The 20,384-nt window shown below is 54.1% G+C and overlaps 10 protein-coding genes across 14 annotated transcripts; 5 read left to right on the top strand and 5 right to left on the bottom strand.

Annotated features, from left to right (window-relative positions):
• Window positions 1-274: 274 nt before the first annotated feature.
• H257_06242 (hypothetical protein) lies at window positions 275-1,092 on the bottom strand (the record flags this gene model as incomplete). The annotated part of the gene is made up of 2 exons (XM_009831399.1): window positions 275-609; window positions 690-1,092. 2 exons carry the CDS (start codon window positions 1,090-1,092, stop codon window positions 275-277), a joined length of 738 nt encoding a protein of 245 aa, XP_009829701.1.
• A 2,857-nt stretch (window positions 1,093-3,949) lies between these two features.
• H257_06243 (hypothetical protein) lies at window positions 3,950-4,355 on the bottom strand (the record flags this gene model as incomplete). The annotated part of the gene is made up of 2 exons (XM_009831400.1): window positions 3,950-4,186; window positions 4,245-4,355. The coding sequence occupies 2 exons, from the start codon at window positions 4,353-4,355 to the stop codon at window positions 4,070-4,072; spliced, it is 228 nt and encodes a 75-aa protein (XP_009829702.1). The 3' UTR covers window positions 3,950-4,069.
• Window positions 4,356-4,411: 56 nt separating this feature from the next.
• On the top strand, window positions 4,412-8,606 carry H257_06244. Of its 2 annotated transcripts, XM_009831402.1 has the most exons (5): window positions 4,412-6,152; window positions 6,209-7,087; window positions 7,145-7,538; window positions 7,593-7,791; window positions 7,862-8,606. In XM_009831402.1, the coding sequence occupies exons 1-5, from the start codon at window positions 4,518-4,520 to the stop codon at window positions 8,007-8,009; spliced, it is 3,255 nt and encodes a 1,084-aa protein (XP_009829704.1). In that variant the 5' UTR covers window positions 4,412-4,517; the 3' UTR covers window positions 8,010-8,606. The 2 variants fall into 2 exon arrangements, with proteins under 2 accessions (XP_009829704.1, XP_009829703.1); XM_009831401.1 differs by having other exon boundaries at window positions 7,145-7,791.
• On the bottom strand, window positions 8,007-9,793 carry H257_06245 (STE/STE20/YSK protein kinase; the record flags this gene model as incomplete). The annotated part of the gene is made up of 9 exons (XM_009831403.1): window positions 8,007-8,284; window positions 8,340-8,533; window positions 8,591-8,798; window positions 8,890-8,967; window positions 9,020-9,076; window positions 9,131-9,267; window positions 9,318-9,366; window positions 9,438-9,571; window positions 9,623-9,793. The coding sequence occupies 9 exons, from the start codon at window positions 9,791-9,793 to the stop codon at window positions 8,029-8,031; spliced, it is 1,284 nt and encodes a 427-aa protein (XP_009829705.1). The 3' UTR covers window positions 8,007-8,028.
• A 171-nt stretch (window positions 9,794-9,964) lies between these two features.
• H257_06246 (hypothetical protein) lies at window positions 9,965-12,329 on the top strand (the record flags this gene model as incomplete). The annotated part of the gene is made up of 3 exons (XM_009831404.1): window positions 9,965-10,289; window positions 10,338-11,008; window positions 11,070-12,329. The coding sequence occupies exons 1-3, from the start codon at window positions 9,989-9,991 to the stop codon at window positions 12,327-12,329; spliced, it is 2,232 nt and encodes a 743-aa protein (XP_009829706.1). The 5' UTR covers window positions 9,965-9,988.
• A 10-nt stretch (window positions 12,330-12,339) lies between these two features.
• H257_06247 (hypothetical protein) lies at window positions 12,340-14,592 on the bottom strand. The gene is made up of 3 exons (XM_009831405.1): window positions 14,132-14,592; window positions 13,813-14,075; window positions 12,340-13,745 (listed from the first exon to the last, which is right to left on the bottom strand). Exons 1-3 carry the CDS (start codon window positions 14,555-14,557, stop codon window positions 12,374-12,376), a joined length of 2,061 nt encoding a protein of 686 aa, XP_009829707.1. The 5' UTR covers window positions 14,558-14,592; the 3' UTR covers window positions 12,340-12,373.
• A 163-nt stretch (window positions 14,593-14,755) lies between these two features.
• H257_06248 (aspartate carbamoyltransferase) lies at window positions 14,756-16,248 on the top strand. The gene is made up of 8 exons (XM_009831406.1): window positions 14,756-14,873; window positions 14,931-15,006; window positions 15,068-15,166; window positions 15,219-15,366; window positions 15,407-15,601; window positions 15,654-15,781; window positions 15,841-15,915; window positions 15,978-16,248. The coding sequence occupies exons 1-8, from the start codon at window positions 14,767-14,769 to the stop codon at window positions 16,131-16,133; spliced, it is 984 nt and encodes a 327-aa protein (XP_009829708.1). The 5' UTR covers window positions 14,756-14,766; the 3' UTR covers window positions 16,134-16,248.
• Window positions 16,249-16,292: 44 nt separating this feature from the next.
• H257_06249 (hypothetical protein) lies at window positions 16,293-16,923 on the top strand. The gene has a single exon (XM_009831407.1). It carries the CDS (start codon window positions 16,345-16,347, stop codon window positions 16,759-16,761), a length of 417 nt encoding a protein of 138 aa, XP_009829709.1. The 5' UTR covers window positions 16,293-16,344; the 3' UTR covers window positions 16,762-16,923.
• Window positions 16,908-18,906, bottom strand: H257_06250 (CMGC/DYRK/DYRK1 protein kinase). Of its 4 annotated transcripts, XM_009831408.1 has the most exons (6): window positions 18,729-18,906; window positions 18,448-18,636; window positions 18,235-18,397; window positions 17,891-18,171; window positions 17,404-17,840; window positions 16,908-17,319 (listed from the first exon to the last, which is right to left on the bottom strand). In XM_009831408.1, the coding sequence occupies exons 1-6, from the start codon at window positions 18,810-18,812 to the stop codon at window positions 17,085-17,087; spliced, it is 1,389 nt and encodes a 462-aa protein (XP_009829710.1). In that variant the 5' UTR covers window positions 18,813-18,906; the 3' UTR covers window positions 16,908-17,084. The 4 variants fall into 4 exon arrangements, with proteins under 4 accessions (XP_009829710.1, XP_009829712.1, XP_009829713.1 ...); XM_009831410.1 differs by lacking the exon at window positions 18,729-18,906 and having other exon boundaries at window positions 18,448-18,698; XM_009831411.1 differs by lacking the exon at window positions 16,908-17,319 and having other exon boundaries at window positions 17,344-17,840.
• A 639-nt stretch (window positions 18,907-19,545) lies between these two features.
• On the top strand, window positions 19,546-20,348 carry H257_06251 (hypothetical protein; the record flags this gene model as incomplete). Its single annotated transcript, XM_009831412.1, has 3 exons — window positions 19,546-20,032; window positions 20,079-20,218; window positions 20,265-20,348. 3 exons carry the CDS (start codon window positions 19,546-19,548, stop codon window positions 20,346-20,348), a joined length of 711 nt encoding a protein of 236 aa, XP_009829714.1.
• Window positions 20,349-20,384: the final 36 nt, after the last annotated feature.

Genomic DNA, 20,384 nt, shown 5'->3' on the forward strand with positions numbered 1-20,384 from the left:
GCTGTATTAGATGTGGCGTTTGTAGAGTGCACAAAAAAAATGAGCGGATAGGATAAATTTGTATCGCCATTGCGGTTATGATACGGTACTACAGCGTTAGACCAAGAAACATTTTTAATGTAAATTCGTTTGAAACCATTGGAATTTTTTATGCAAATTGTTTGACATTACTACAAATTAATGTGATCAATATCCTCAATATTCACGCTTGGTCCGACTACTTCCCCCACTATTGGTTCCCGAAAGGATGGCGTCAGGTCGAATGGAGGAATTCCTAGAATGCTGCGGAGATCCTCAACGGACAGAAAACAATCCACTGGGGTACTGGCCATCGTGCCAAGCCGAACTCGAACCCTACGGTACGTTTCCGCGCATTGATTTCGCGCCGGCGTTCGTCGACATCAATATGATCGAGTTGCCGAATTGTAGAATTTGAGGGAATTTCAACGGGGGCGGTCGGCGGCAATATTGCTCTCACAACGGTTGCATAGTCGATTTGGAGAGGGCCAAGAAGAAGGCTCTGGTCTTCAATGTATTCGGCAACGCGGGTCGCCGCAGTCACGAGGTTGTTAGAAGTTGCTCGCCTAATCGCGGTGCTGGTATCCTTTTCTACGTCGTATTTCGGAATTTACACTAATTTAATAATAGCGACACAATTTCGACAAATTCATATATTTCGATATTTTTACCGACGTAAATGAACAGCAACAATGTGAGCGATGCTTGGGCATTGCGGATCTTGCTTGCGTTGTCCCAAACTTGCCGTACCACATTGTTGTAGTTTAGCAGTGTGAGTTTGACGTACTTGTCTTTCGTTGTGTTGGCCGCAACCTTTACATAAACTTCATTTGGACCTTCTGGGTCCCACAGAAGCCTCGCGTTCGACGCGTCAGCATGGTAGTCGGTGATGGTAGTCGAAACGCTGTTGACACCCAGGGCAGAAGCAACACCACACGTAGTATCGCTGGCCACGGTGAGCTCGGTCGGCTTACCAACGCTCGTTCTACTCTTGCCCAAGGGTTTACCTACCTTGGTAGTGATGTGGCACCGAAAGTACTCCGGGAACGCGACGGTCAATCGTTCGCGCTGCATGTTGGTATCGTCCCCTTTGCGAGTAAGATGGTCCAGGAAATAACGACCTGTCTTTATTAAGCTCATGTGCCAGACTTTCTATTTGCGTTGTTTAACGCGTGGTTTTAATTTTGTCCTCCATTGATTAGTGCGATAAAACAATGGGCAAATTGGGTGAAAAGCACAATAATAGTACTACGTATTAATAATATTAATAGTGTACTACCGGGGAACGACGGAATGGTACGCCTATCGAATCTTCGAACTTGGGAGTTTATGTGCTCAATGATTGGCTGATGAACTTCGGGCTTCGGGAGATTTTCCAGCCAATAGTATGCAATTCAATTAAAATTTCAACGTTGTGAATTTATATTTTGAAGTATATTAATTTATGAATATCAAACGTGCGCGAATTTCGAGCCTAGCCGTTTGAGTAGCATCATTTCCAACATGTTATTTCAATTCAGAGTAACGTAAATGACTGGTACGATGGACATAATTCAAAGACAAGCGTTTGACGCGGTGGCGCAATGGTTAGTGCGACGGCATCCAAGATGATTGAGGAAGGGGGCCGGGGTTCAAGCCCCGGTCAGTGTCAAACTTTTTCGTAAAATAATTTTCAATTAAGAAATTTCAATCTTCAACTCGTAGGTACCTCTTGAAAAGAGCCATGACCCCCACATCCAAGGGTTGGCAGACAGCAGTTGCGTTCGCAGGTATGGGACAGAGGACGCTTCCCAACTCTTCTTCTACGATCTTGTAGGACTCGTCCGTCACGTGCGACTCGAAGTTGTCAAGCAAGACAACAGAGGGGCCATCGATCGTGGTGCCCAAGAGGTCACGAAGGTAGGAACGCCACACGTGGTTGTCCATCCACACTTTTTCTTGAACTGCGTAGAAGTGGCCACGGGGGTACGTTGGCACTTCATTCGTTGCGATGCGTCCGGTTGGGGATCCACGTACGACAAAGAGAATCGGCAGTTTGGTGCCATCAGCCTTGACGGTAAGGACAGCAGTCATGCGCAGAGAGTGCTTCTCGCCGGTCGCGATCTTGGAGCTGCCGCCTCGCACTGCCCAGATATACTTCGGTGGCATGTCGTAGTAGAACCCGGTCTTATCAACGTTGTAGGTGCAGTCCGGTCCAATCCATCGCCATTCGCGGTGATACTCTTCAGCAATCTCATGTCGCTTCGATTGTAGGTCGCCTTGCTTGTGCTTGCTCTTTCCAGCTTTTTGACAGGAGAACCCATGGCGCTTGCAAAAGCGTTGAAGGAGGCGCAGCAGTCTTTGGTATCCGGTGCCTGGCTTTTTGAGCGCGTTGTACGCTCGGAGCCACTCAGCTTGGTTGCGTTTATTCCAATTGATTATATGTGTCATCGTTAACGCTCCTTCTTGGACTCGCATGTCGTTAAAGTACGTCTCGAGTCCAGCGGGATCAGGAAACTTCTCCGTGCGACCACCGGGCTCGATTATCATACGCTTTTTGTTGCCATCGTAGGCAAGGATTTCCCAACAGTTGTTTGCCCATGCCCGTACCGTTTGACGTGGAATGCCGAGCTTTTTGGCGACTTTGTAGTCACTCATTGATTTAAGCAGACCTAGAGCCTCTAGTCTCGTCGAGATGCTGTAGGAGCGCTTTTGAACCGACCTCATGTGAAAACGAAAGTGGCGTCAATATTATTGGTGGCGAATTTAAATATCTTCGCGCGCGGTAAATTTTCCTTTGATTTGATTGGTTGAAATTAAAGTTGTCTTTCAGGAAAATTCGATAGGCGCACCATTCCGTCGTTCTACTCTAATAAACGCGTTTTTCGTTATATGAATTGAAATAGGTAAAGATCTGAGAACAATTCTCTCATAATCGATACTACAGACTGTACACATTATGAGAAGCCTCGCAGCTGGCGACTGTAGAACAGGCCTTGTCTTGGACTAACGTTAACCCTGGAAAACGTTCAACAAATCTGAATACCGTTCAGCCAAGACTGAAAACCGTTCAAACTAATAAACTCTAGTTAGATTAGGCATATTTTTTGTACTCTGACCACCACAACTCTAGGGCTTACACCTCTGGGGATTTAGCATTATACTTCGAAGTATGTGCACGGGGTTACGGGCAGAAAATTTGCTTGAGAGGTTTTCAGCCTTGGCTAATCCTCGCCAAGGCACCACCTACAGGGAATTATACACACGCACGCACGACCTCTGCAACGGTGTGCGCAATTTCCTCGCTAGGTTAATTAAACCTAGGGATATTTCCTACTTTAACTTCAAAATGTGTGTTTTCCGTTAAAAAGTGTGTTTGATTCATTAATTTTGGTGTGGCTTTCGACATTTATCGGGACTTTCCCTAACGTTATATGTGACAAAAATAGGTGCTCACTTTTACTAGTATCAGCAGGACCATCCAGGAGCGCTTTGACGCTTGTGACAGCCCATCGACTGGACACGATGCTCGCCCGCATTCTCGTCATGGAATTCGGTACCCCCAAGCGTTGTTGGTCAACGAAGGTGGGATAGTAGCTACGTACTACGTGGGCCGCCCACGTCAGATACTTTCTCGCTCCATGGTCGGACGAGCTAGCTGTAGAAGTGTGGTCCATCAAGTATTGAAAATGCGCAAAGACATTCCAAACAATGCCTTGCCTACCTACTGTTGGACACACGGCCAAAGGTTGGCGTTCGCAGCAGGTGCGACGACGGACGATGGTGCCAAATTGATGGGAGGAGATGGAGGGTTTCGTATGGTCCACGTACAACATTGCGACGCACGCCAGCATCGTCTCTCTCACCAGCCGCATCGCCATGTTATTACCGCGACCCATTACACGTGGTAACGATAAGTTATACGTCTACTAGAAGGTGTCAAGTCCTGGTGCGTAACTAGTATTCACAGTAAGTTTACCTTTACTCGTTTATAAGAGCTGTATGTACTACTACAGTATCAACGGGTTGGCTCGTACTCACAAGTGCACCCATGTACGTATGTAGTTCCTTCTTACAAATACACCACACACCATCTCATGCTGACGTTCTGCAGCGCTGAACCAGTCTCACATAAATTCTGGCTGTTGGCCTTGCTTTCAGTAGACAATGGGGCCACTGCGAGTTCCCACTACAGTACACGGAACATGTCTTTGGCTGACGCTAACATGTGTAGCCAGCGTATGTACCTCGTTGGAATGTTGCGTCATGACAGACAGCACATGTCGCCGCGATGGTGATCGATGGCGCCACTTGTCCGAGGGTGGCCGTTCCTTTTGCGCGCCGTCGCATACAAACATCAAGTGACGCCCAATTCGGCAAGTCGAAAAAACAATTTCTTGGCGAAAAAAAATATTTCTCAGTGTGGGGGGCAGCCGTTGCAAACAAAAGTTATTTTTTTACGCATACTCGGAAGAGAGCGGGATCTCATTGATTGCCCCGTGCAATCGGCATCGGACCCCATGGATGATGAACTGGCCGCCGTCAGACGTGAATTGGACGAGGTGAAGGAAGATCTCCTTCTCAAATCGGACGAGTACAACGAACTGGTCACAGCAAGCAGCGTGATTGAAGCAGAACTCGAGAAGGATCTGCAGGAAGTGGAGCAAAAGGCTGAGAAGTGGCGACAACAGGCACAACGGTTTGAAGACGAGGTGCGCGACGCACGGGAAAAGATGGCGACGCATTTCAGAGATTCCGCGACGTTACAGCGGGAACTGGACAGGACAAAGGAGAAGTTGCAGACACTGACGCAGGATAGAGCACGATGGGAGACTGAGGTCGACCACTTGACGACACAAGTGCGGATCTTGGAAGCATCGAACGAAGATCTTAAACACCAGCTTGAACGAGCACAGGAGGACAAGGTGTTTCTGCAGCATGACTACGCCGAGATCGAAAAGGAGCACGAACTGAGCAGCGAGCGGTACCGGTCCGAGATTCTCGACTTAAAGTCCGAGTTGTTTGCCGTCAAGGTCCAGGTCTCGGCCCCTCTCCCGCGGTCAACAGATGTGTCAGATTTCAGTTTTCGCGATAGCTTGTCGGCGTTGATCGAGGACAATCCGTTCCGGCCGTCGATGTCGTTGGAGCGGGACATGGAAGAGAACGAAAAGCACATTCAGATCCTCCAAGACGAGCTGCGGGAACTAGGAAACCGCTTGCAAGACGAAGAAGACCGCCGCGGACACCTCGAAGCGCAACTCGTGGAGATGCAGGACCGGCAGGCGCACATGGAGGCGATGGAGGCGGAGATCAACGACATGTCGGACGAGCTCATCGAAAAGGCCGAGCATGTCAAGCGCGCCGAGAACGAAGTCACATGTCTGCAGACGAACCTGACGTTCACGCTGGCGTCCGTGGAAGCCATGCTGTCGTCGACGAAGGAGCAGCACGAAATGGAGCTGGACGCATTGCGCCTCGAGTTAGACGCGTCCAAGAGCCTGGCGTCGTCCCAAGAGTCGTCATTCCACGAGTTGTCGGTGCTGCGGGCCGAGTATTCGCAGCTGGAAGCGTTGCATGCCCAGGCCAAAGTGCAGCTCGACATGGAGCGCGCCAAGTTTGCGCAGTTGTCGGCCGAACTCGACCAAAGCAAGGGCGCCACCGAGGCCGTCCAGGAAGAGCTCGATGCGTTGCGGCAGCAGTACGACGACCTGCAGAGCGAGCACAGCGCGTCGTTTCTCCAGCTGAGGAGTCAGTCAACGCCCCCGCCGGTCACGCGCCCCGCGCGGTCGCAGTCGATGGACGCGCACGACGTGGCCCAGAAGTACCTCCTCGAACGCAAACGCAACGCCATGCTGCTGTCCAAGCTGCAAAATGTCACGGGTAACATGCAAGTGTTGTGTCGGGTGCGGCCGCTGCTGGCGCATGATCCAGCGCACAAAGGTCCCGAGGTGGCGGTGGACGTGCTCAACCTGACGGACGTAGCGGCGATGGAGATGAAGGCTGACCATGTCGACGTGGACGCGCCGTGGAAAGTGTTTACGTTCGATCGGGTGCTCAGCCCCCACTGTACGCAGACCGAAGTGTTTCGGGAAGTGGAGCCGATGGCGCAAGCCGTGATCGACGGGTTCAAGGCGTGCATCTTTGCCTACGGACAGGTACATACGTACCTACCTACATTTCTTCTGTTGAAACTCACCACACTCATGGGTAGACTGGATCGGGGAAAACGTACACGATGGAGGGCACGCCCTCCCACCCAGGGCTGAACTATCGCCTCCTGAGTCACATGTTTGAATCGGTGGCATTACGTGGCTCGGTGGTGGACCGCCCAGAGGCCGTCGCGTCCTTTGACGTGGCGTCGGATCGCCCCGTGTACCATTTGCAGCTGGGGGTGTTTGAGATCTACAACGACACGATCCGCGACCTACTCAAGACCAACAACGTGCTGGATATCCGCACCGACGAGTTTGGGGACGTGGGCGTGCCGGCGCTGCACATGGAGACGATCTTCCACCCCACGCATGCTTTGGAAGTGCTGTCCCAGGCGCAAAAGAACCGCGCGAGCTGCGCCACCAACGTGCACGGCAACAGCAGTCGATCCCACAGCGTCGTGCTGGTGCAAATGAAATCCAACGCTGGCCAGCGCGGGACGTTGTACTTGGTGGATCTGGCCGGGAGCGAGCGGGTCAAGGTGAGTGGCGACCACGCGCTCAAGGAGACAGCGGCGATCAACAAGTCGCTGTCGGCGCTGGGCGACGTGATGGAGGCGCTCGACAAGAAGCAGGCGCACGTGCCGTACCGCAACTCAAAGCTCACGTACGCGCTCCAGGACGTGCTGGGGTCTAGCCAGTGCAAGACGGTGATGATTCTGAACGTGGCGCCGGGGTTCACGACCGCCAGCGAAACGTACCGATCGATGCAGTTTGCAGAGCGGGCGAGGCGCATCGTGGTGGCCCCGCACGGGATCAAGCCCCGGCAGCGTGGCCTCCTCACCGGCAAGCAAGCGTTCACCGAGATCAAATCGCTCAAGTCGCAAGTGGCGGCTGCCAACGCCAAGCTCATGCAAGTGAACCAAACGATCGTGACTATGGTACGTACGCAGGAATCCCCTTGTGTGTCGTACGTTTAGATTGTCGTGGCTTGTTAGAAACGAGACCACAAGCTCGAACAGGACAAGTTGACGACCCTGCTCGAGCAAAAGACCAAAGCAGCCGACGAAGCCAAGAGCGCCGTGCAGACGATGCGCGCGGCCCAGAGCGACCTCCAAGACAAGCTCAAGCAGGAAAGGGAACTGCGCCAACAAGAGGTGGCCCACGCTGACCAAGAGCTCAAGCAGCGCCGGCAACTGCAGTCCAAGACCAAAGTGTCGGCGGCGCACAAGGAGTCGCTGGAGAAGCTCCTGTTTGAACGAGAAAGCGAAGTGCTCAAGCTCCGCCAGAGTCTGAACGACGCGCGGCGGCGGAGCCAGAACTCGCTCATCCCGCGCTTGTCACTCGAAGCCGCGAGCACTACTACGACGACCCCCCTGGACACGTTCAAACGTATGACCGTGGAGGACCCTGTCTCATCGTCGTCCGCGTCTGAAACTGAACTAGAATCCGAATCGTCGACAGATAAACCAGTGCCGTCGCGGATTCCTCAACGCGTGCTGCGCCGCACGACGTTCCCCCAGTCCAACGACGACCCCCGCCACATGGAGGATGACGCCCCGTCCAAGCGGAAAGCGGTGTCGGCGCTTCGAGTGCCCGTCGCCATCGCAGCCATCGAAGGCGCACTGAGGAAACCCGTGACGAGGTACACCAAAGTTAGCTTCACCCTCGTCTTATATATATACCACAACTCACACACGTTCAACTGGTAGCAGCAATGTGGAATCACGAAGCAAAATCCCAAGGCGGGCATTTGGCACCACCAAGAACGCACCGCGAGAAGACAACCAAGCGACAAACAAACCACCACCACCACCCGTGTCGTCGTCGTCGTCGCCGGCGTACCGGAGGATGTGGAAATAACAATTAACCCATTGTATTTTCATTCGTGGTGAAACTGTCGAAGGCGGGGGTCGGGGTGTTTGGCGAGCGCTCCATTTATTCGCTCGAGCACCTGGCCTAGCACGTGGGGCTGGTCAAAGCTCAGCGACTCCAGCGTATGCAGCAGCTCGAGCAGCAGGTCCTGCGCGTTGCCGTCGTCCGTCCCTTGCACGGTTTCAAACACGGCGGGTTTCAGCACATCGTCAAACAAGCTCTCGCCAAAGTCGTCGGAGAATGCGGTGTCGTCTTGAAATACACTGCCACAGAGACAGGTCACGACAGTTTGTCCAAAAGCATGGGCAATGGACGTACCTCTGCACGGTGGACTTTTTAGGCGACATGGCGTCCTTGCTCAAGCGGACGGTGGCGCCAAAGTCCCATCCCGAATCCACGGCGTCGGCGAGGTCCGACGTGGTCGAGTCGACTGGGAGAAGGCTGGTGGTGCTGGTGGTTGTGATGGTACTGGTGGGTTCTACCGGCAGGTCGCTCGTTCCAAGTTGGGCTCGCTACTCACGAGATAGCAACGTCGGAAACATACTAGTACGAGGGAGGGTATGTGGTACCTCGATGAGTTCGGTGAGGTATGACACGTCCTTGTCCGACTTTGCTTTGATGAACGGATGCTGCAGCAACTCGAGCGCCGTCGGGCGGGCGGCGGCATCTTTGACCAGGCAGCACGAGACAAAGTCTTTAAACTTGGGACTGAAGTCGCCTTCGAGTGTTGGCGGGGGGTTCTTTGGAATCACAAACAGTACTTTCATCGGATGCAAGCTAGGCAAACCACACGTTATCGTCAATATATATATATATATATTTATTCAAAGGCTGCCATATATATATATATATTTGTAGGCAGCCGTACGACGCGTGCGGGGGTTCGCCCAACGCCATTTCGATCGCTGTGATGCCCACCGACCAAATGTCCGCCTTGAAGTCGTAACTAGCCGCACAAATAGATAAAAAATGTTTCCTTCGTACAAGGTCGGACGTACTTGTTTTGCTGGATCACTTCTGGGGCCATCCAAAACGGAGTGCCCACCACGGTGTTCCTACAATATATTTATTTACATGACGATAGTTTCAAAGATAGCTCGGCAGCGCACCGCTTGGTCATGGTGTCCGTCAACTGACCCGTCACCCCAAAGTCGGCCAGTTTGACCCTGCCGTCGCTTGCAAGCAAGATGTTGGCAGCTTTCACGTCGCGGTGAATCTTTTTCTCTGAATGCAAATACGCCAACCCCTGGAACGTGATGAACTGACGACCGTCCTTCGATCGGAGGATGCATGTACCTTGAGAAGTTCGTGAAGGATGATTGCAATGTACACTTCGTTCAGCGGTCTATAGGATAGGGTTCATATTGCATCATCGTCTATGAGGAGGATTTCCATAACCATCCAACGTCTTCGTACCCCGGAGCCATGAGATCGAGGACCGACCCACCAGCAAGGTACTCCATGATGATCCAAAGCTTTGTTCCGACGATGAATGAACCCATGTACTTGGTCAATTGGGCGCAAGAACACTGGGACAACACCGCGATCTCCTACGGGAGCAACCCCATCACGTCGCCAAACAAATGGCTACGCGCTCGTACTTTCTGGACGTCGTCAATCTCGTCTTCTGCAGCTTCCAGGTCGACGATCTTGATGGCGCAGATCTCGTTCGTTCGCCGGTCTATCCCTTTAAACACTTCTCCGAATGCTCCATCGCCCACCTTCATCAAGATGTCGAAAGAACTCTCCATGAGGCCCGTCTGATGCTGCATTTGGATTTCGTTGGAATACTGTACGTTCGTTCCGGATAAAACATTTCCATAAAATTTAACATTTTCCCAAAACATGAAACCATTTTCTTGTTTTGGTGAAAACCATTTTCTTGTTTTGGTGAAATCGCACTTAACTGGCAATTGGATCTTGCTTGGAAATCAAAAGGCACAAAATTTGGTCGCACATTCACACCTATGAACAGCTACCTGGCACTCCGATGCCGCTCCGAGCAACAGGTGATGAATGAGTTCACCAAGTCCATCGCTGCCAAAGACTACACGAAGCGGACGGCGGTTCTCCTTCACGAGCTGACGTTCTTCTACGTGTCGACGAACACAGACACCGACGGAAGCAGTGCCCACATCCACGACTCGGTCTTGAAGGACTTGACGACGCTTCTCACAGCCATCAAGGACAAAAGGGAAGATCAACGTATCATCAAGACGGTCATGACGTTGCTTCAGCGCATTGCAGAACAGATGCTCTTTTCCCAAGGTCCGCGTCATCCGTCCTTCCAATTCATCTCATCTTCCTTCGACGTAGAGTTAAAGCAGACGCTGTCCATGTCACCTGCTCCATCCCCCGCTTCCATTGCGCCCCCCACCAGTCCCCGTGGCGACAAGACCGAAGCCATCATGCATGCCTTGAAATCCTTGACAGATTTGGTGGCCAAGGCCGAAGTTGGCAACGCGTTTCCCCCACGCCGCGTCGCCGCGTACAAGCTGTTCGTCGTACTCTGCGCCGCCACGCAGCAGCCGGAGCGCCCTTTCTCCATCACGTCCACCATCCAATCCTCCAGCGTGTGGACGATGTTGAAGCTCACCGCCGCCGCCAAAAAGAAAGGCGCCGACAAGGACCTCCCGACCCAACTCGGGCTCCTCAGCGGTGCGTTCCAAGTCGCCCGACACACGCCGTCCCCCGCGTCCCTCGAGTCGGTCGTGCCCCAACTAGTCCAAGGCGCGTTCCTACCCAACCGCCACGCCGCCGCCACGTGCCTCCGCCTCTTTGACGTCATGCCACTCAAAGTCGTCCAAGCAGTTTACGCCCACGTGAGTGCCACCCCGTCGTTTTCGCTCAACACGACGGACCCCCTCACGACCATCTACGTGCTCAAACTGTGCGGCAAGATCACGCGGCTGCCCGTCACGTCCTCATCGTCTTCTTCGTCGTCGTCAAGCGCCCAGAACTTGCTCGACTTTTCATTTGACACGACCGTACGTTTATGTACGGAAGCCACGTTGTGCATTGGATTCGATTCATGTTTAGTAACGTTAGGCGAAACCAGTGAAACGCCGCGAAAAGGCGCCGTCCGGGCCGTCCATCGACGGCTCAGTGTCGTCGCGCCTCTCGGACCTCCTCGTGGACATTTGCATGCAGAAACATACGTTCGCCCTGGCCGCGGCGGCCTTGACCCCCCACGCCTCGTCCGTGTCTGTCGCCGCCGCGACGTTGGCGCCGTGCACGGTGCTCCTCACAGCGATCCAGGAGCTCGCGCTCGGGCAAGTGGCCCCCAAGTGCTTTGAAAAGGTGCGGGGGGGACTATCGCCGTTTGAAATCGCGTCCAATGGCGTGCATTTGATCTTGCAAACCCATGCCGACAACCCCCTCGTGCTCCACCGCGTGGCGCGGGTCGTCCAAGTGGTCGCCGAGTGCTTGGACTTGACGCTCGTCGAGTTTACCGCGGGCGGCGGACACTTGGACTTTTTCAGCCACGTCACCGACCGCATGTGGGAGCTTGCCACGTCACCAACGTCTTACCAGTCGTCGTGCGTGGTCCGCGAGTCGCTGATCGCGCTCGTGTGGCTTCTGCCGCGCACGCCCCGCCGATCGTCGCTGTCCCCCAAGACCCAGACGCAGTCGGCCGTGTGGACGCGCTTCCTCGTCCATCTCCGGACGCTGTCGACCGTCCCAGAGCTGGACCGCCGCGACATTGCACTCGCCATGTTTCGCCGCGCGACGCTGTTCGACGTGGACGCGCCGCTCCTCCACCGCACCATCGCCGTGCTCGTGCACTGGTACCACCTGCATCCGTGTCAGTGGCACTCTGACGTGGCGCTCCAGCTGTGGACGACGCTGCTGTCGGACGGCCAGCCTTCCAGCGACATGTTTGCTAGTGTGCTGGCTATGATGGACCACCACGTGGCGCCGTCGTCCTCGTCGCACCCTGCGCAGGCGCAAGCTGTCCAAGCCATGAAGTGCGTCGCGCTCCGCTTCTTGTCGTCGCCCCCAGCCACGACGCTGCTGCTCGGCCATCCGACGTTGGCGGCCGCGTGCCAGGACATTGTCCTTCGTCTGACCAAGTTTGTCATGTTGGACGAACTCATCATCCGACGACTCAGCGTCGACGCGATGGTCGCGATGGCGTCGGGTGGTGGGACGCCCCAACAACAACATGTACACGACGTGCTCGCGGCGTTGGATATGCCAAGCCATCACCACCTAGGCATCCAAGACATTGTCGTGCCGTTTCTACGCCGGACGTCTAGTAGTACTAGTAGTAGTGTTGGCCCCTCGCAAAAGTGGATGATGATGTAGACAGCAATACTGGGAGGTATAGGGGTGGGTTATATTAGGGTTGGTTACTTGAACGTGTTGAAGTCGCGCACTTCGTTGACAATGTCGAGTGCCTTGGACAACAACGTGCGCATTTCAGAGCAATTGGCGCGGCGGCTGGCAATGTCCCCCGACTCGCGCAGCAGCTCGCCGAGCTTTTCTTCCTTGTACAAAGTCGACACGAGCTGGTTCTGGACCTGGTCCTTGGCGTGGTTGACCATAAAGCACATGATCGACTTGGGCACGAGGTCGAGAAAGTTCTTGCGCACAATGTCAAAGTATGACGCCAACAGCGACTTGATGATTTCCGTCTCGATGCGCTCGCGGTCGGTGGGGGCGTCACCCTGGCGCATCGTCGACGGCACCTGGGGCAGCTTGACCACGGGGTCCTTGGACGACTTGGACGTTTCAGACGCCGACGGCTTCTTGAACATGCTCATAAACCCACTGGACGACTCGGCCTTGTCCTCGGACTGCGGTGGCGGCTTGGCGGCGGACGCGCGCCTGGCCTGCAGCTGGTCTGGCGACTGAGCTCCGGCGGCGTGGCCATCTTGCTGCAGCTTGTCCATGAGCTGGGCGACTGCGCGGGACCCGCCGATGAAATCCGGATGGTTCGTGTTGATGTAGGACAGTTCCGTCTTGATCAAGTTGGAAATCATCGCCTGCGTCGGCCCCATGGACGTGCGCAGCATGCTGTTGACCACCTCCACGACGCGGTCCCGCAAATCGGCGAACCGCGTGAGTTCCACCGTTTCACACTGCGACGTCACGCGCTGCAACTCATCAAAGACAAAGTCGACGCACTGGAGGCCAGGCGCTTCGAGCCGCGCGATCTGGCGCTTGGCCAGCAGTTCGAACGACACTTCGGGCACAAACAGCGACTGCCGCGGGCCGTTGGCGTTGCGGATCGTCGTGCGGATGTCGTTGTCGCTGAGCTGGTCAAACGGGTCCACGGCCTGCACGCTCTTGGTGAAGAGTTCGTTGAAAATGTACGAGATGCGCGCGCCGCCGTACAGTTCGGTCATGTCGTTCGCGTTGGGCTGCCGGCCATCCAGCGAGTTGATGAACGACGACGAAAAGTGCGAAATCAGCTGCAACAGCGTCGCGCCGAGCGCCGTCTTGGACATGGTGTCGGTGGGGCCGCCCATGCCGTCCATTTCCAAGTCGAGTTCGGTCAACATGGACGAAATGCGAGACTTGATGTCGGGTAGACAGTCGCGGATGTGGTGCATGAGGATCGTGTTGAGCGATTTGCTGAGAAACGCCGTCCCCATGCGGCTCGCAATGCCGCGATACGCCGGATGCGCCTTGAAGAACGTGGTTTCCTTGGACACGCTGTCGCGGATGCCCACGCCGTTGTTGATGTCGGCTTGACTGCGGTTCACGATACCGACGTAGCTACGATCATGGACATAGGTGGTCGACTTGAGTGGATCCATCATCTCGAATACTAGTGTGCACCTACCCCTTCTTCAGCGGAATGATGCGACCTTGCAGCATTTCCATGGCGTCCGTGCCGTTGTCCATCAAGTCGAGCTTGGTCAAGACGCCGATGGTGCGCAACCCTTCCGGGTCGATCGCGCGCGCCATCTTCAACGAGTCGCTGTTGGCCAAATCCGTGTTGGCCGCCGTCACGGCCAAGATGATCGAGTTTGGGTTCCCGATAAACTCGAGGCACATATCTCGGATCTGCTCTTCAATGTTGGCGGGCTGGTCTCCCACCGGCACCTGCATGACACCACGTCAGTCAGACCTAGATGAGAGACGGAGGCTCGACTTCTTACCTTGGTGATCCCTGGCAAATCCACCAGTGTCAAGTTGAGCACAAACGGCGAAAAGATTTTCAGCGTGATCGGCTTGTTCGAAATGCCTTTGTTCTTGCCCGTCATGCGGTCCGTCTCCTTCTCGATTTCCTCGCGGATCTTCTTGAAGTCGTTGAACTTTTGGTTGGGCAAGTGGTTGAACTCGCCCCATTCCTCGTCCTTGTTCACACCCCCGTCCGTGTTGTACAACTGAAGCACCAACGGTCGACGGGTCACGATGCCGCTGCCGCGCGGCAAAAAATCCTTGCCCACGATGTTCTCCAACACGGAACTCTTGCCGCTCGACTGGCTCCCCACGACGACGATCTGAGGGAGGTTGATGGGCGACTGGCCGATGGCCGAGAACACATCTTGGAGCTTGTTGATGATCGGGATGAGCTGATCCATGTCAATCCGTTGTCGGAAGGAAGGGCGGTGCCGCCAATTGACTTGTGACGACCTGACACATACGAAGTCACGAATTGTTCATCCGATTCAATACAAATCACAAGACAACATTAATCGTTTTGAATAAAAATTATAACCGAAACTTGTAAAATCACTACATAGGAACGTATCATTCGGATATGTTATTCGGATCCTCGTGCGATGAATGAATGAAACGCAAACACTGGACAACCATGGACAAGCTTGGATCGATCTCGGGGTCGTGGAATGGAAAGGACGTCGTGTCCACGGAGCAGTTTGATGCGACCAACGTGAGGTAGACATGCTGCTTCTAGGCGTGAACTACACGGTCAGAGCTGATGGATGGATATAGATTCTTGTTCCAAGTGGCGGACCGGATGAAGGAAATGGTGGCGCGCCAAGGCACCGACGACACCCTTCGCGGCAAGGTACATACGCATGTGTTCTACCGAAGTACATCGTGGGGCCATCTAACCGCCAAGTATGCAGGTGTTGGCGAATGTGTTCTTTGAGCCGTCGACCCGCACGAGCTGTTCGTTCCAAGCGGCCATGGTGCGCTTGGGCGGTGCTGTCGTGTGTGTCAACGAGGTGCACCCACAATACATCGCATCAACCCGTCGAGCTCATGTCTTTCTCTCAGTCGTCGTCGAGCAGCAAGAAAGGCGAAACGCTGTCGGACACGATCAAGTGCCTCGAATGCTACACGGACCTCCTCGTGCTTCGTCATCCTGTCCTGGGCGCCGCCGCCACCGCAGCCGCCGCCAGCTCCAAACCCATCATCAATGCCGGTGGGTTTCCCATCCTTTGTTGGTCTCTCATGCATCGTAGGGGACGGTGTGGGCGAACACCCGACGCAGGCGCTGTTGGACCTGTACACGATCTACCAGGAAGCCAAGCTCGCCGACTTGGACTTGTCCGGGAAAGTCATCACGATGGTCGGCGACTTGAAGAACGGGCGCACGGTGCACTCTTTGGCCAAGTTGCTTGCCCATTTCAATGCCAAGCTCAACTACGTCGCTCCTGGTACGGATTTGTATACACCCAAGGGACGTTAGAGCTCACTCGAACGCTGTAGAATCGCTCAAAATGCCCAAGTACGTGGTGGACGCGCTGGCCGCCCAGGGCGTCGTGCAGCGGGAAACCACCGACTTGGACTCGGTGCTGCGTGAAAGCGATGTGTTGTACATCACGCGCATCCAAAAGGTATGATCTTATCATGTAGTATCATCTCTTAGGCGGAATCCTGATTCGAGCATCGGTAGGAACGCTTCGACACGGTTGAGGAGTACGATGCCGTCAAGGATAGCTTCCGCATCACACGCGCTACACTTGAAAACGTACGCTACCTACCACACATGCACTGCACCCTTACCTTATAACGCATGTGGTGGTCGTGTAGGCCAAGGCCACGGCCATCCTCATGCATCCGTTGCCCCGCGTGAATGAAATCGAGGTCGACGTTGACAGCGACCCCCGTGCAGCGTACTTTCGTCAAATGGAGTACGGCATGTATGTCCGCATGGCCATCTTGGCGCTCGTCGTGGGTCGCGCCTAGACTGTCCTGTAGTTCCTTGTAATGGACATCTTCATCGACACCACACTTCCTCTTTAGAGTGCAATGGGACATCATTATCCGGATCTACGAGTGGATCATCCGGATAACCATCCCCGTTTCAATCGATTGGCTTGGGTTGGTTGTTGTGTGGCATTGTTGGTCCGATGTGGCTCATTAGCGATTTACTTTTGAGGACGCTTACACGAACATAATGTCGGCCGAGGAAGTGAACGAAGTGCAAGTCGAAGTGGCTGAATTGGGAGAATTGGAAGCTCTCCAAGAAGTGTTGAAGAAGGCTTTGGTCCATGACGGCTTGAAGCGCGGCCTCCACGAAAGCGCCAAGGCGTTGGACTCCCGCCGTGCCCGCCTCTGCGTGTTGGCCCAAGACTGCGACGAACCGTCTTACCAAAAGTTGGTCCGTGCCTTGTGCGAAGAACATGGCGTGAACCTCATCATGGTGCCCAGCGGCAAGCAATTGGGCGAATGGTCTGGGCTGTGCAAGATCGACGACAAGGGTGAGGCCCGCAAGGTCGTGTCCACGTCCGTGGCCGTTGTCACCGACTTTGGTGAGGAACACCGCGCGTTGGACGTGCTCTTGAACTTCCTCAAGAACCGCGTGGAAGCTTAAACCACATTTCTCTCCCTACCGGGTTTGGTAATATCGCTAATATACCAAACTCCACAACCACCAAATCAATCCGACAACCAATAGTAACTGGACTAATCTGCTCAAATTGCACTAATATGCTCATATATGTGGTGGGGTTGGTTCACTTGTGGGTCTAAATGACTGTCTCTGTTTTACTGTTACTTGTTAGCTTACATCTGCATCCTACTGCCATGACATGACACACATGTTTGGGGGTGGACGAGTCGTGGAGGGAATAAATAGGGACGCCGACGGTCCGTCCGTCCGTGTGTGGGTAGTAAAGCGATCGTTCGTTCGTTCGTTCATCCGTCTCGATGGGGCGGCGGCACCAGCAGCTTCCTCTGCTTGGCTCGGTGCGTGTATTCTTGGCACGGATCGTCCTCGGTGGTCGTCGTGGGGTGGATGTCGTCTGTCATGGACACGTCGGCCGGTTTCGTCGCGCGCTTCTTGTCGCCGCCTCCTCGTGTGTGGGGCAGTGGACGGTCTTGAAAGAACGGATGGCGCAGAGCCATGGCGGGGGTTATCCTCCTCGCAGGACTACAATTCGAACGATCGTCTTAGCTTCAATATATATATATATATCATTCGAATATAAACAAATAGGCAACGTCACACACGTACTCAATCTCGAGCATGCGGGTGACCAGGTCCACAAACTGGGCATAGTCGTCGCTGGAATGGTCGGGCTCCTTGTTCAATCGTCGGCCGCCCAGCGTGCAAATGGACTCGAGGGACATCGGCGCATCGTTTGCTGGACACTTCTTCCGCAGGGTGTAGTTGCGCGTAGGTGTGCACCCTGGGTGCTGCTGCTCCCGCGCAAAGTACTCGCAGCGGACACTCGGGTTGGCCTGCTCTACAACATGTCCAGGAACCATGCCCAGCACTTGCACGATCTTGCGCAGTTGGTCGGGCAGGTCCTGACCAGCAAACAGAGGCGACCCCGTGTGCAGCTCGACTAAGATGCATCCCACGCTCCACATGTCGATGGCGGTCGTGTACTTCATGCCCAGGAGGATCTCGGGCGCGCGGTAGAACCGGCTTTGAATGTACGTGTGCACCTACTCCAATGTCAGCTACGGCCAAGACGATACTAAGGACTGTAACGTACGCGTTTGTCCGAGAGGCACGAGCTGCCAAAGTCGATGATCTTGATGTTGCTGCGGTTCGGACGGGCGATCACAATGTTCTCGGGCTTGAGGTCGCAGTGGATGACGTTGATTGACGCGAGGAACTCGAGGGATTCCACGATCTGCTTGGCGAATTTGCGAATGAGTTTGAGCCCCACGCCTTTGAATTGACTGCTGCGAAGCAACTCGTACAAGTTGTACGAGCACAGCGGAAACACGAGGCACTCGTGGCCTTTGTGGGTGAAGTGGTCGACCATTCTCACTACAGAATGGCACGCACGCATTAGACGACCCGACGTCATCACGTCATGGCAACTACGCGTACCGATGTGGCAACGGTCGCCATGGGTGCTCGTGTGCATGTACTGCAAAATCTTGATCTCCGTCTGGGCTTGCACTGAAAAGTGCGAGTGGTTCTTGATGATCTTGACGGCCACTCCTTGAGACGACGTCTCATCGTACGCTTCGAGGACTTGGCCAAATGTGCCCTAGGCCTCGTCGTCAGTGTATGCGTCAAGGGACTGGAGGGATGCCATACCATGCCCAACTTCTTTCCTGTGATGCGGTACCGGCCATGCAAGACTTCGTTCTCGGCGGGTACGTAGTGGCCAGCCATGATCTTGTCCACTTTCTTGGACGTGTCCACGTGTTTGGTCAAGCCGTCGGTCGGGTCTTTGGACACCATGGTTTTCTCAGCTTGTTTCTCCCTTAGAGACTTATAGTACACCTACAGAAACCAGTGTGAGTGTCTGCACGGTCGTTGTCGGCACCTGAGCCCAATAGATCTCTCGTCATCGTACGAGTCCACACTTTACGTACGCTGTTGATTCGTTTGTACGTGGACATCAACTGGACTGTCAGCTGCAGGCACGGTCTCACTGCCCCATGCTCTTTGCTATCCATGTTGGCAACTTCAGGCCAGGTTCACGCAGCGTGTCTCGTGGGATGACGGGAGCGGCACGAGATCAACTCGGATGCGACGTTTGACTTGTTGAATATGTAACTATTCGAAATACTCGGGCAACGGTTTCGTTTTTTGTTCTTCAGACTTGATCTCTTGCACAAAGTATTGCGGCCACACCCGAAAAAAAAGAAATGTCGTTCGTTTCGCCTGCCATACAAACGCCAAGTGAATTCCCCCTCGCACCCCACCGTCAAACTCGATCGGATCTTCCCCTACCCCTTGAATTGCCGCCCTCGTCAGTGATTGGTCCGTTTGAGCGGCACCGCCAAGAGGTACCGCAATTTTCGTGCCACATGCAGGACGGACTCGACGTGGCCGTTTGTGGCTACGTACTTAGGCGATAAAGGATGTTGCATGTTTGGACAGCATTGTCAAGTCGGGATTTACAGGGGCGAAATCGAGCGACAACATCCTACAGTATGGGGCGAGATTGCTGCACCCTGAACCTAAATATTGGTCGATTATAATAGAGAGTTTTCGGACAGTGGATTTGAGATAGAATTCGAGGTTCGGAGCTCTAACTCAAAAGTAGAAAAACAACATTTTCGGACAAGAATATACTCAAATTTGAGGTACATTTCGGCTCCTTTCGGACAAAAAGTAAGGTAGGTAGATTGAACGGATACTATACGGATGACACGTATTGTTCACACAACCAGCAATTTGCGAGTCATGCGGTTACCACCAGTGCTTCGGAACCGCGATGTCGTGCTTCTCTTAACTGCACTGCTAGAGCAATGTCATGGTGATTTTGATACGTTCTTGGACACCCTCGAAGTCTTGATTGGAGTTAACGTACTGCGCCTGCGAGCGCCGCGCCCCCTAATCAACTACAACAACAACTTCGACCGGCACATGGATGCTGCCACCGCCCGCACCAAGTTTCGATTTTCGATCGACCAACTTGCCGTTCTATGTGTAAAGCTGCGACTGCCAGAGTTCACGGTCACGCCATGGCACGACAAGGTCGACACAGTTGAAGCAGTTGCCATCGTATGCCGACGGATGGCAGAGACTTGTCGATTGTACACAATCGCATCTGAATTTGGACGATCGTTGGAGGCCTGCAGTCGAATCATCAATGCTGTGGTGAACGCAATCTATCGAAAGTGGCACGATGTGATGTACTTCCATGAGCGTCTGACCGCACTGCGTGCAGGTATGTATTGCCTTGTTCGTATGAGTCTAACATGGTTTCTCTTTAGATTCGTACGCTGAAGCCATTGAAACCAAGAGCGGCCTCCGCGGAATGAAGACATGCATTGCCTTCATTGATGGTACCAAGCAGTTTATCAGCCGCCCAACTCCACGACCCACGGCATCGGAGCCCGAGAACCTCCAGCGCGTCGTTTACAATGGTCACCCACGGCGCCATTGTCTCAACTGGCAAGGTGTTTCCGTCCCCGACGGCATCATCGTCGGCATGTACGGGCCCGTTGAAGGCCGACGCCACGACTCGACGATGCTTTCAATGAGTTGTTTGTTGGATCGGTTCAAGGCAAACCCAGTCT

This window comes from Aphanomyces astaci (genome assembly GCF_000520075.1).
Source record: "Aphanomyces astaci strain APO3 unplaced genomic scaffold supercont1.12, whole genome shotgun sequence".
NCBI classification, from domain to species: domain Eukaryota; phylum Oomycota; class Saprolegniomycetes; order Saprolegniales; family Verrucalvaceae; genus Aphanomyces; species Aphanomyces astaci.

Bases quoted from the DNA above. Each gene is read 5' to 3' on its own strand.
- H257_06244 (XM_009831401.1), top strand. From the start codon at position 4,518: ATGGATGATGAACTGGCCGCCGTCAGACGTGAATTGGACGAGGTGAAG. The intron at 6,153-6,208 runs GTACATACGTAC...ACTCATGGGTAG, and splicing joins GCATCTTTGCCTACGGACAG to ACTGGATCGGGGAAAACGTA. The intron at 7,792-7,861 runs GTACACCAAAGT...AACTGGTAGCAG, and splicing joins CTGAGGAAACCCGTGACGAG to CAATGTGGAATCACGAAGCA.
- H257_06247 (XM_009831405.1), bottom strand. From the start codon at position 14,557: ATGGATCAGCTCATCCCGATCATCAACAAGCTCCAAGATGTGTTCTCG. The intron at 14,076-14,131 runs GTAAGAAGTCGA...GGTGTCATGCAG, and splicing joins ATTTGCCAGGGATCACCAAG to GTGCCGGTGGGAGACCAGCC. The intron at 13,746-13,812 runs GTAGGTGCACAC...CCATGATCGTAG, and splicing joins ATCATTCCGCTGAAGAAGGG to CTACGTCGGTATCGTGAACC.
- H257_06248 (XM_009831406.1), top strand. From the start codon at position 14,767: ATGAAACGCAAACACTGGACAACCATGGACAAGCTTGGATCGATCTCG. The intron at 15,007-15,067 runs GTACATACGCAT...CCAAGTATGCAG, and splicing joins ACGACACCCTTCGCGGCAAG to GTGTTGGCGAATGTGTTCTT. The intron at 15,916-15,977 runs GTACGCTACCTA...GTGGTCGTGTAG, and splicing joins CACGCGCTACACTTGAAAAC to GCCAAGGCCACGGCCATCCT.
- H257_06249 (XM_009831407.1), top strand. From the start codon at position 16,345: ATGTCGGCCGAGGAAGTGAACGAAGTGCAAGTCGAAGTGGCTGAATTG.
- H257_06250 (XM_009831408.1), bottom strand. From the start codon at position 18,812: ATGGATAGCAAAGAGCATGGGGCAGTGAGACCGTGCCTGCAGCTGACA. The intron at 18,637-18,728 runs GTACGTAAAGTG...TGGTTTCTGTAG, and splicing joins CGTACAAACGAATCAACAGC to GTGTACTATAAGTCTCTAAG. The intron at 18,398-18,447 runs GTATGGCATCCC...GACGAGGCCTAG, and splicing joins CAGGAAAGAAGTTGGGCATG to GGCACATTTGGCCAAGTCCT.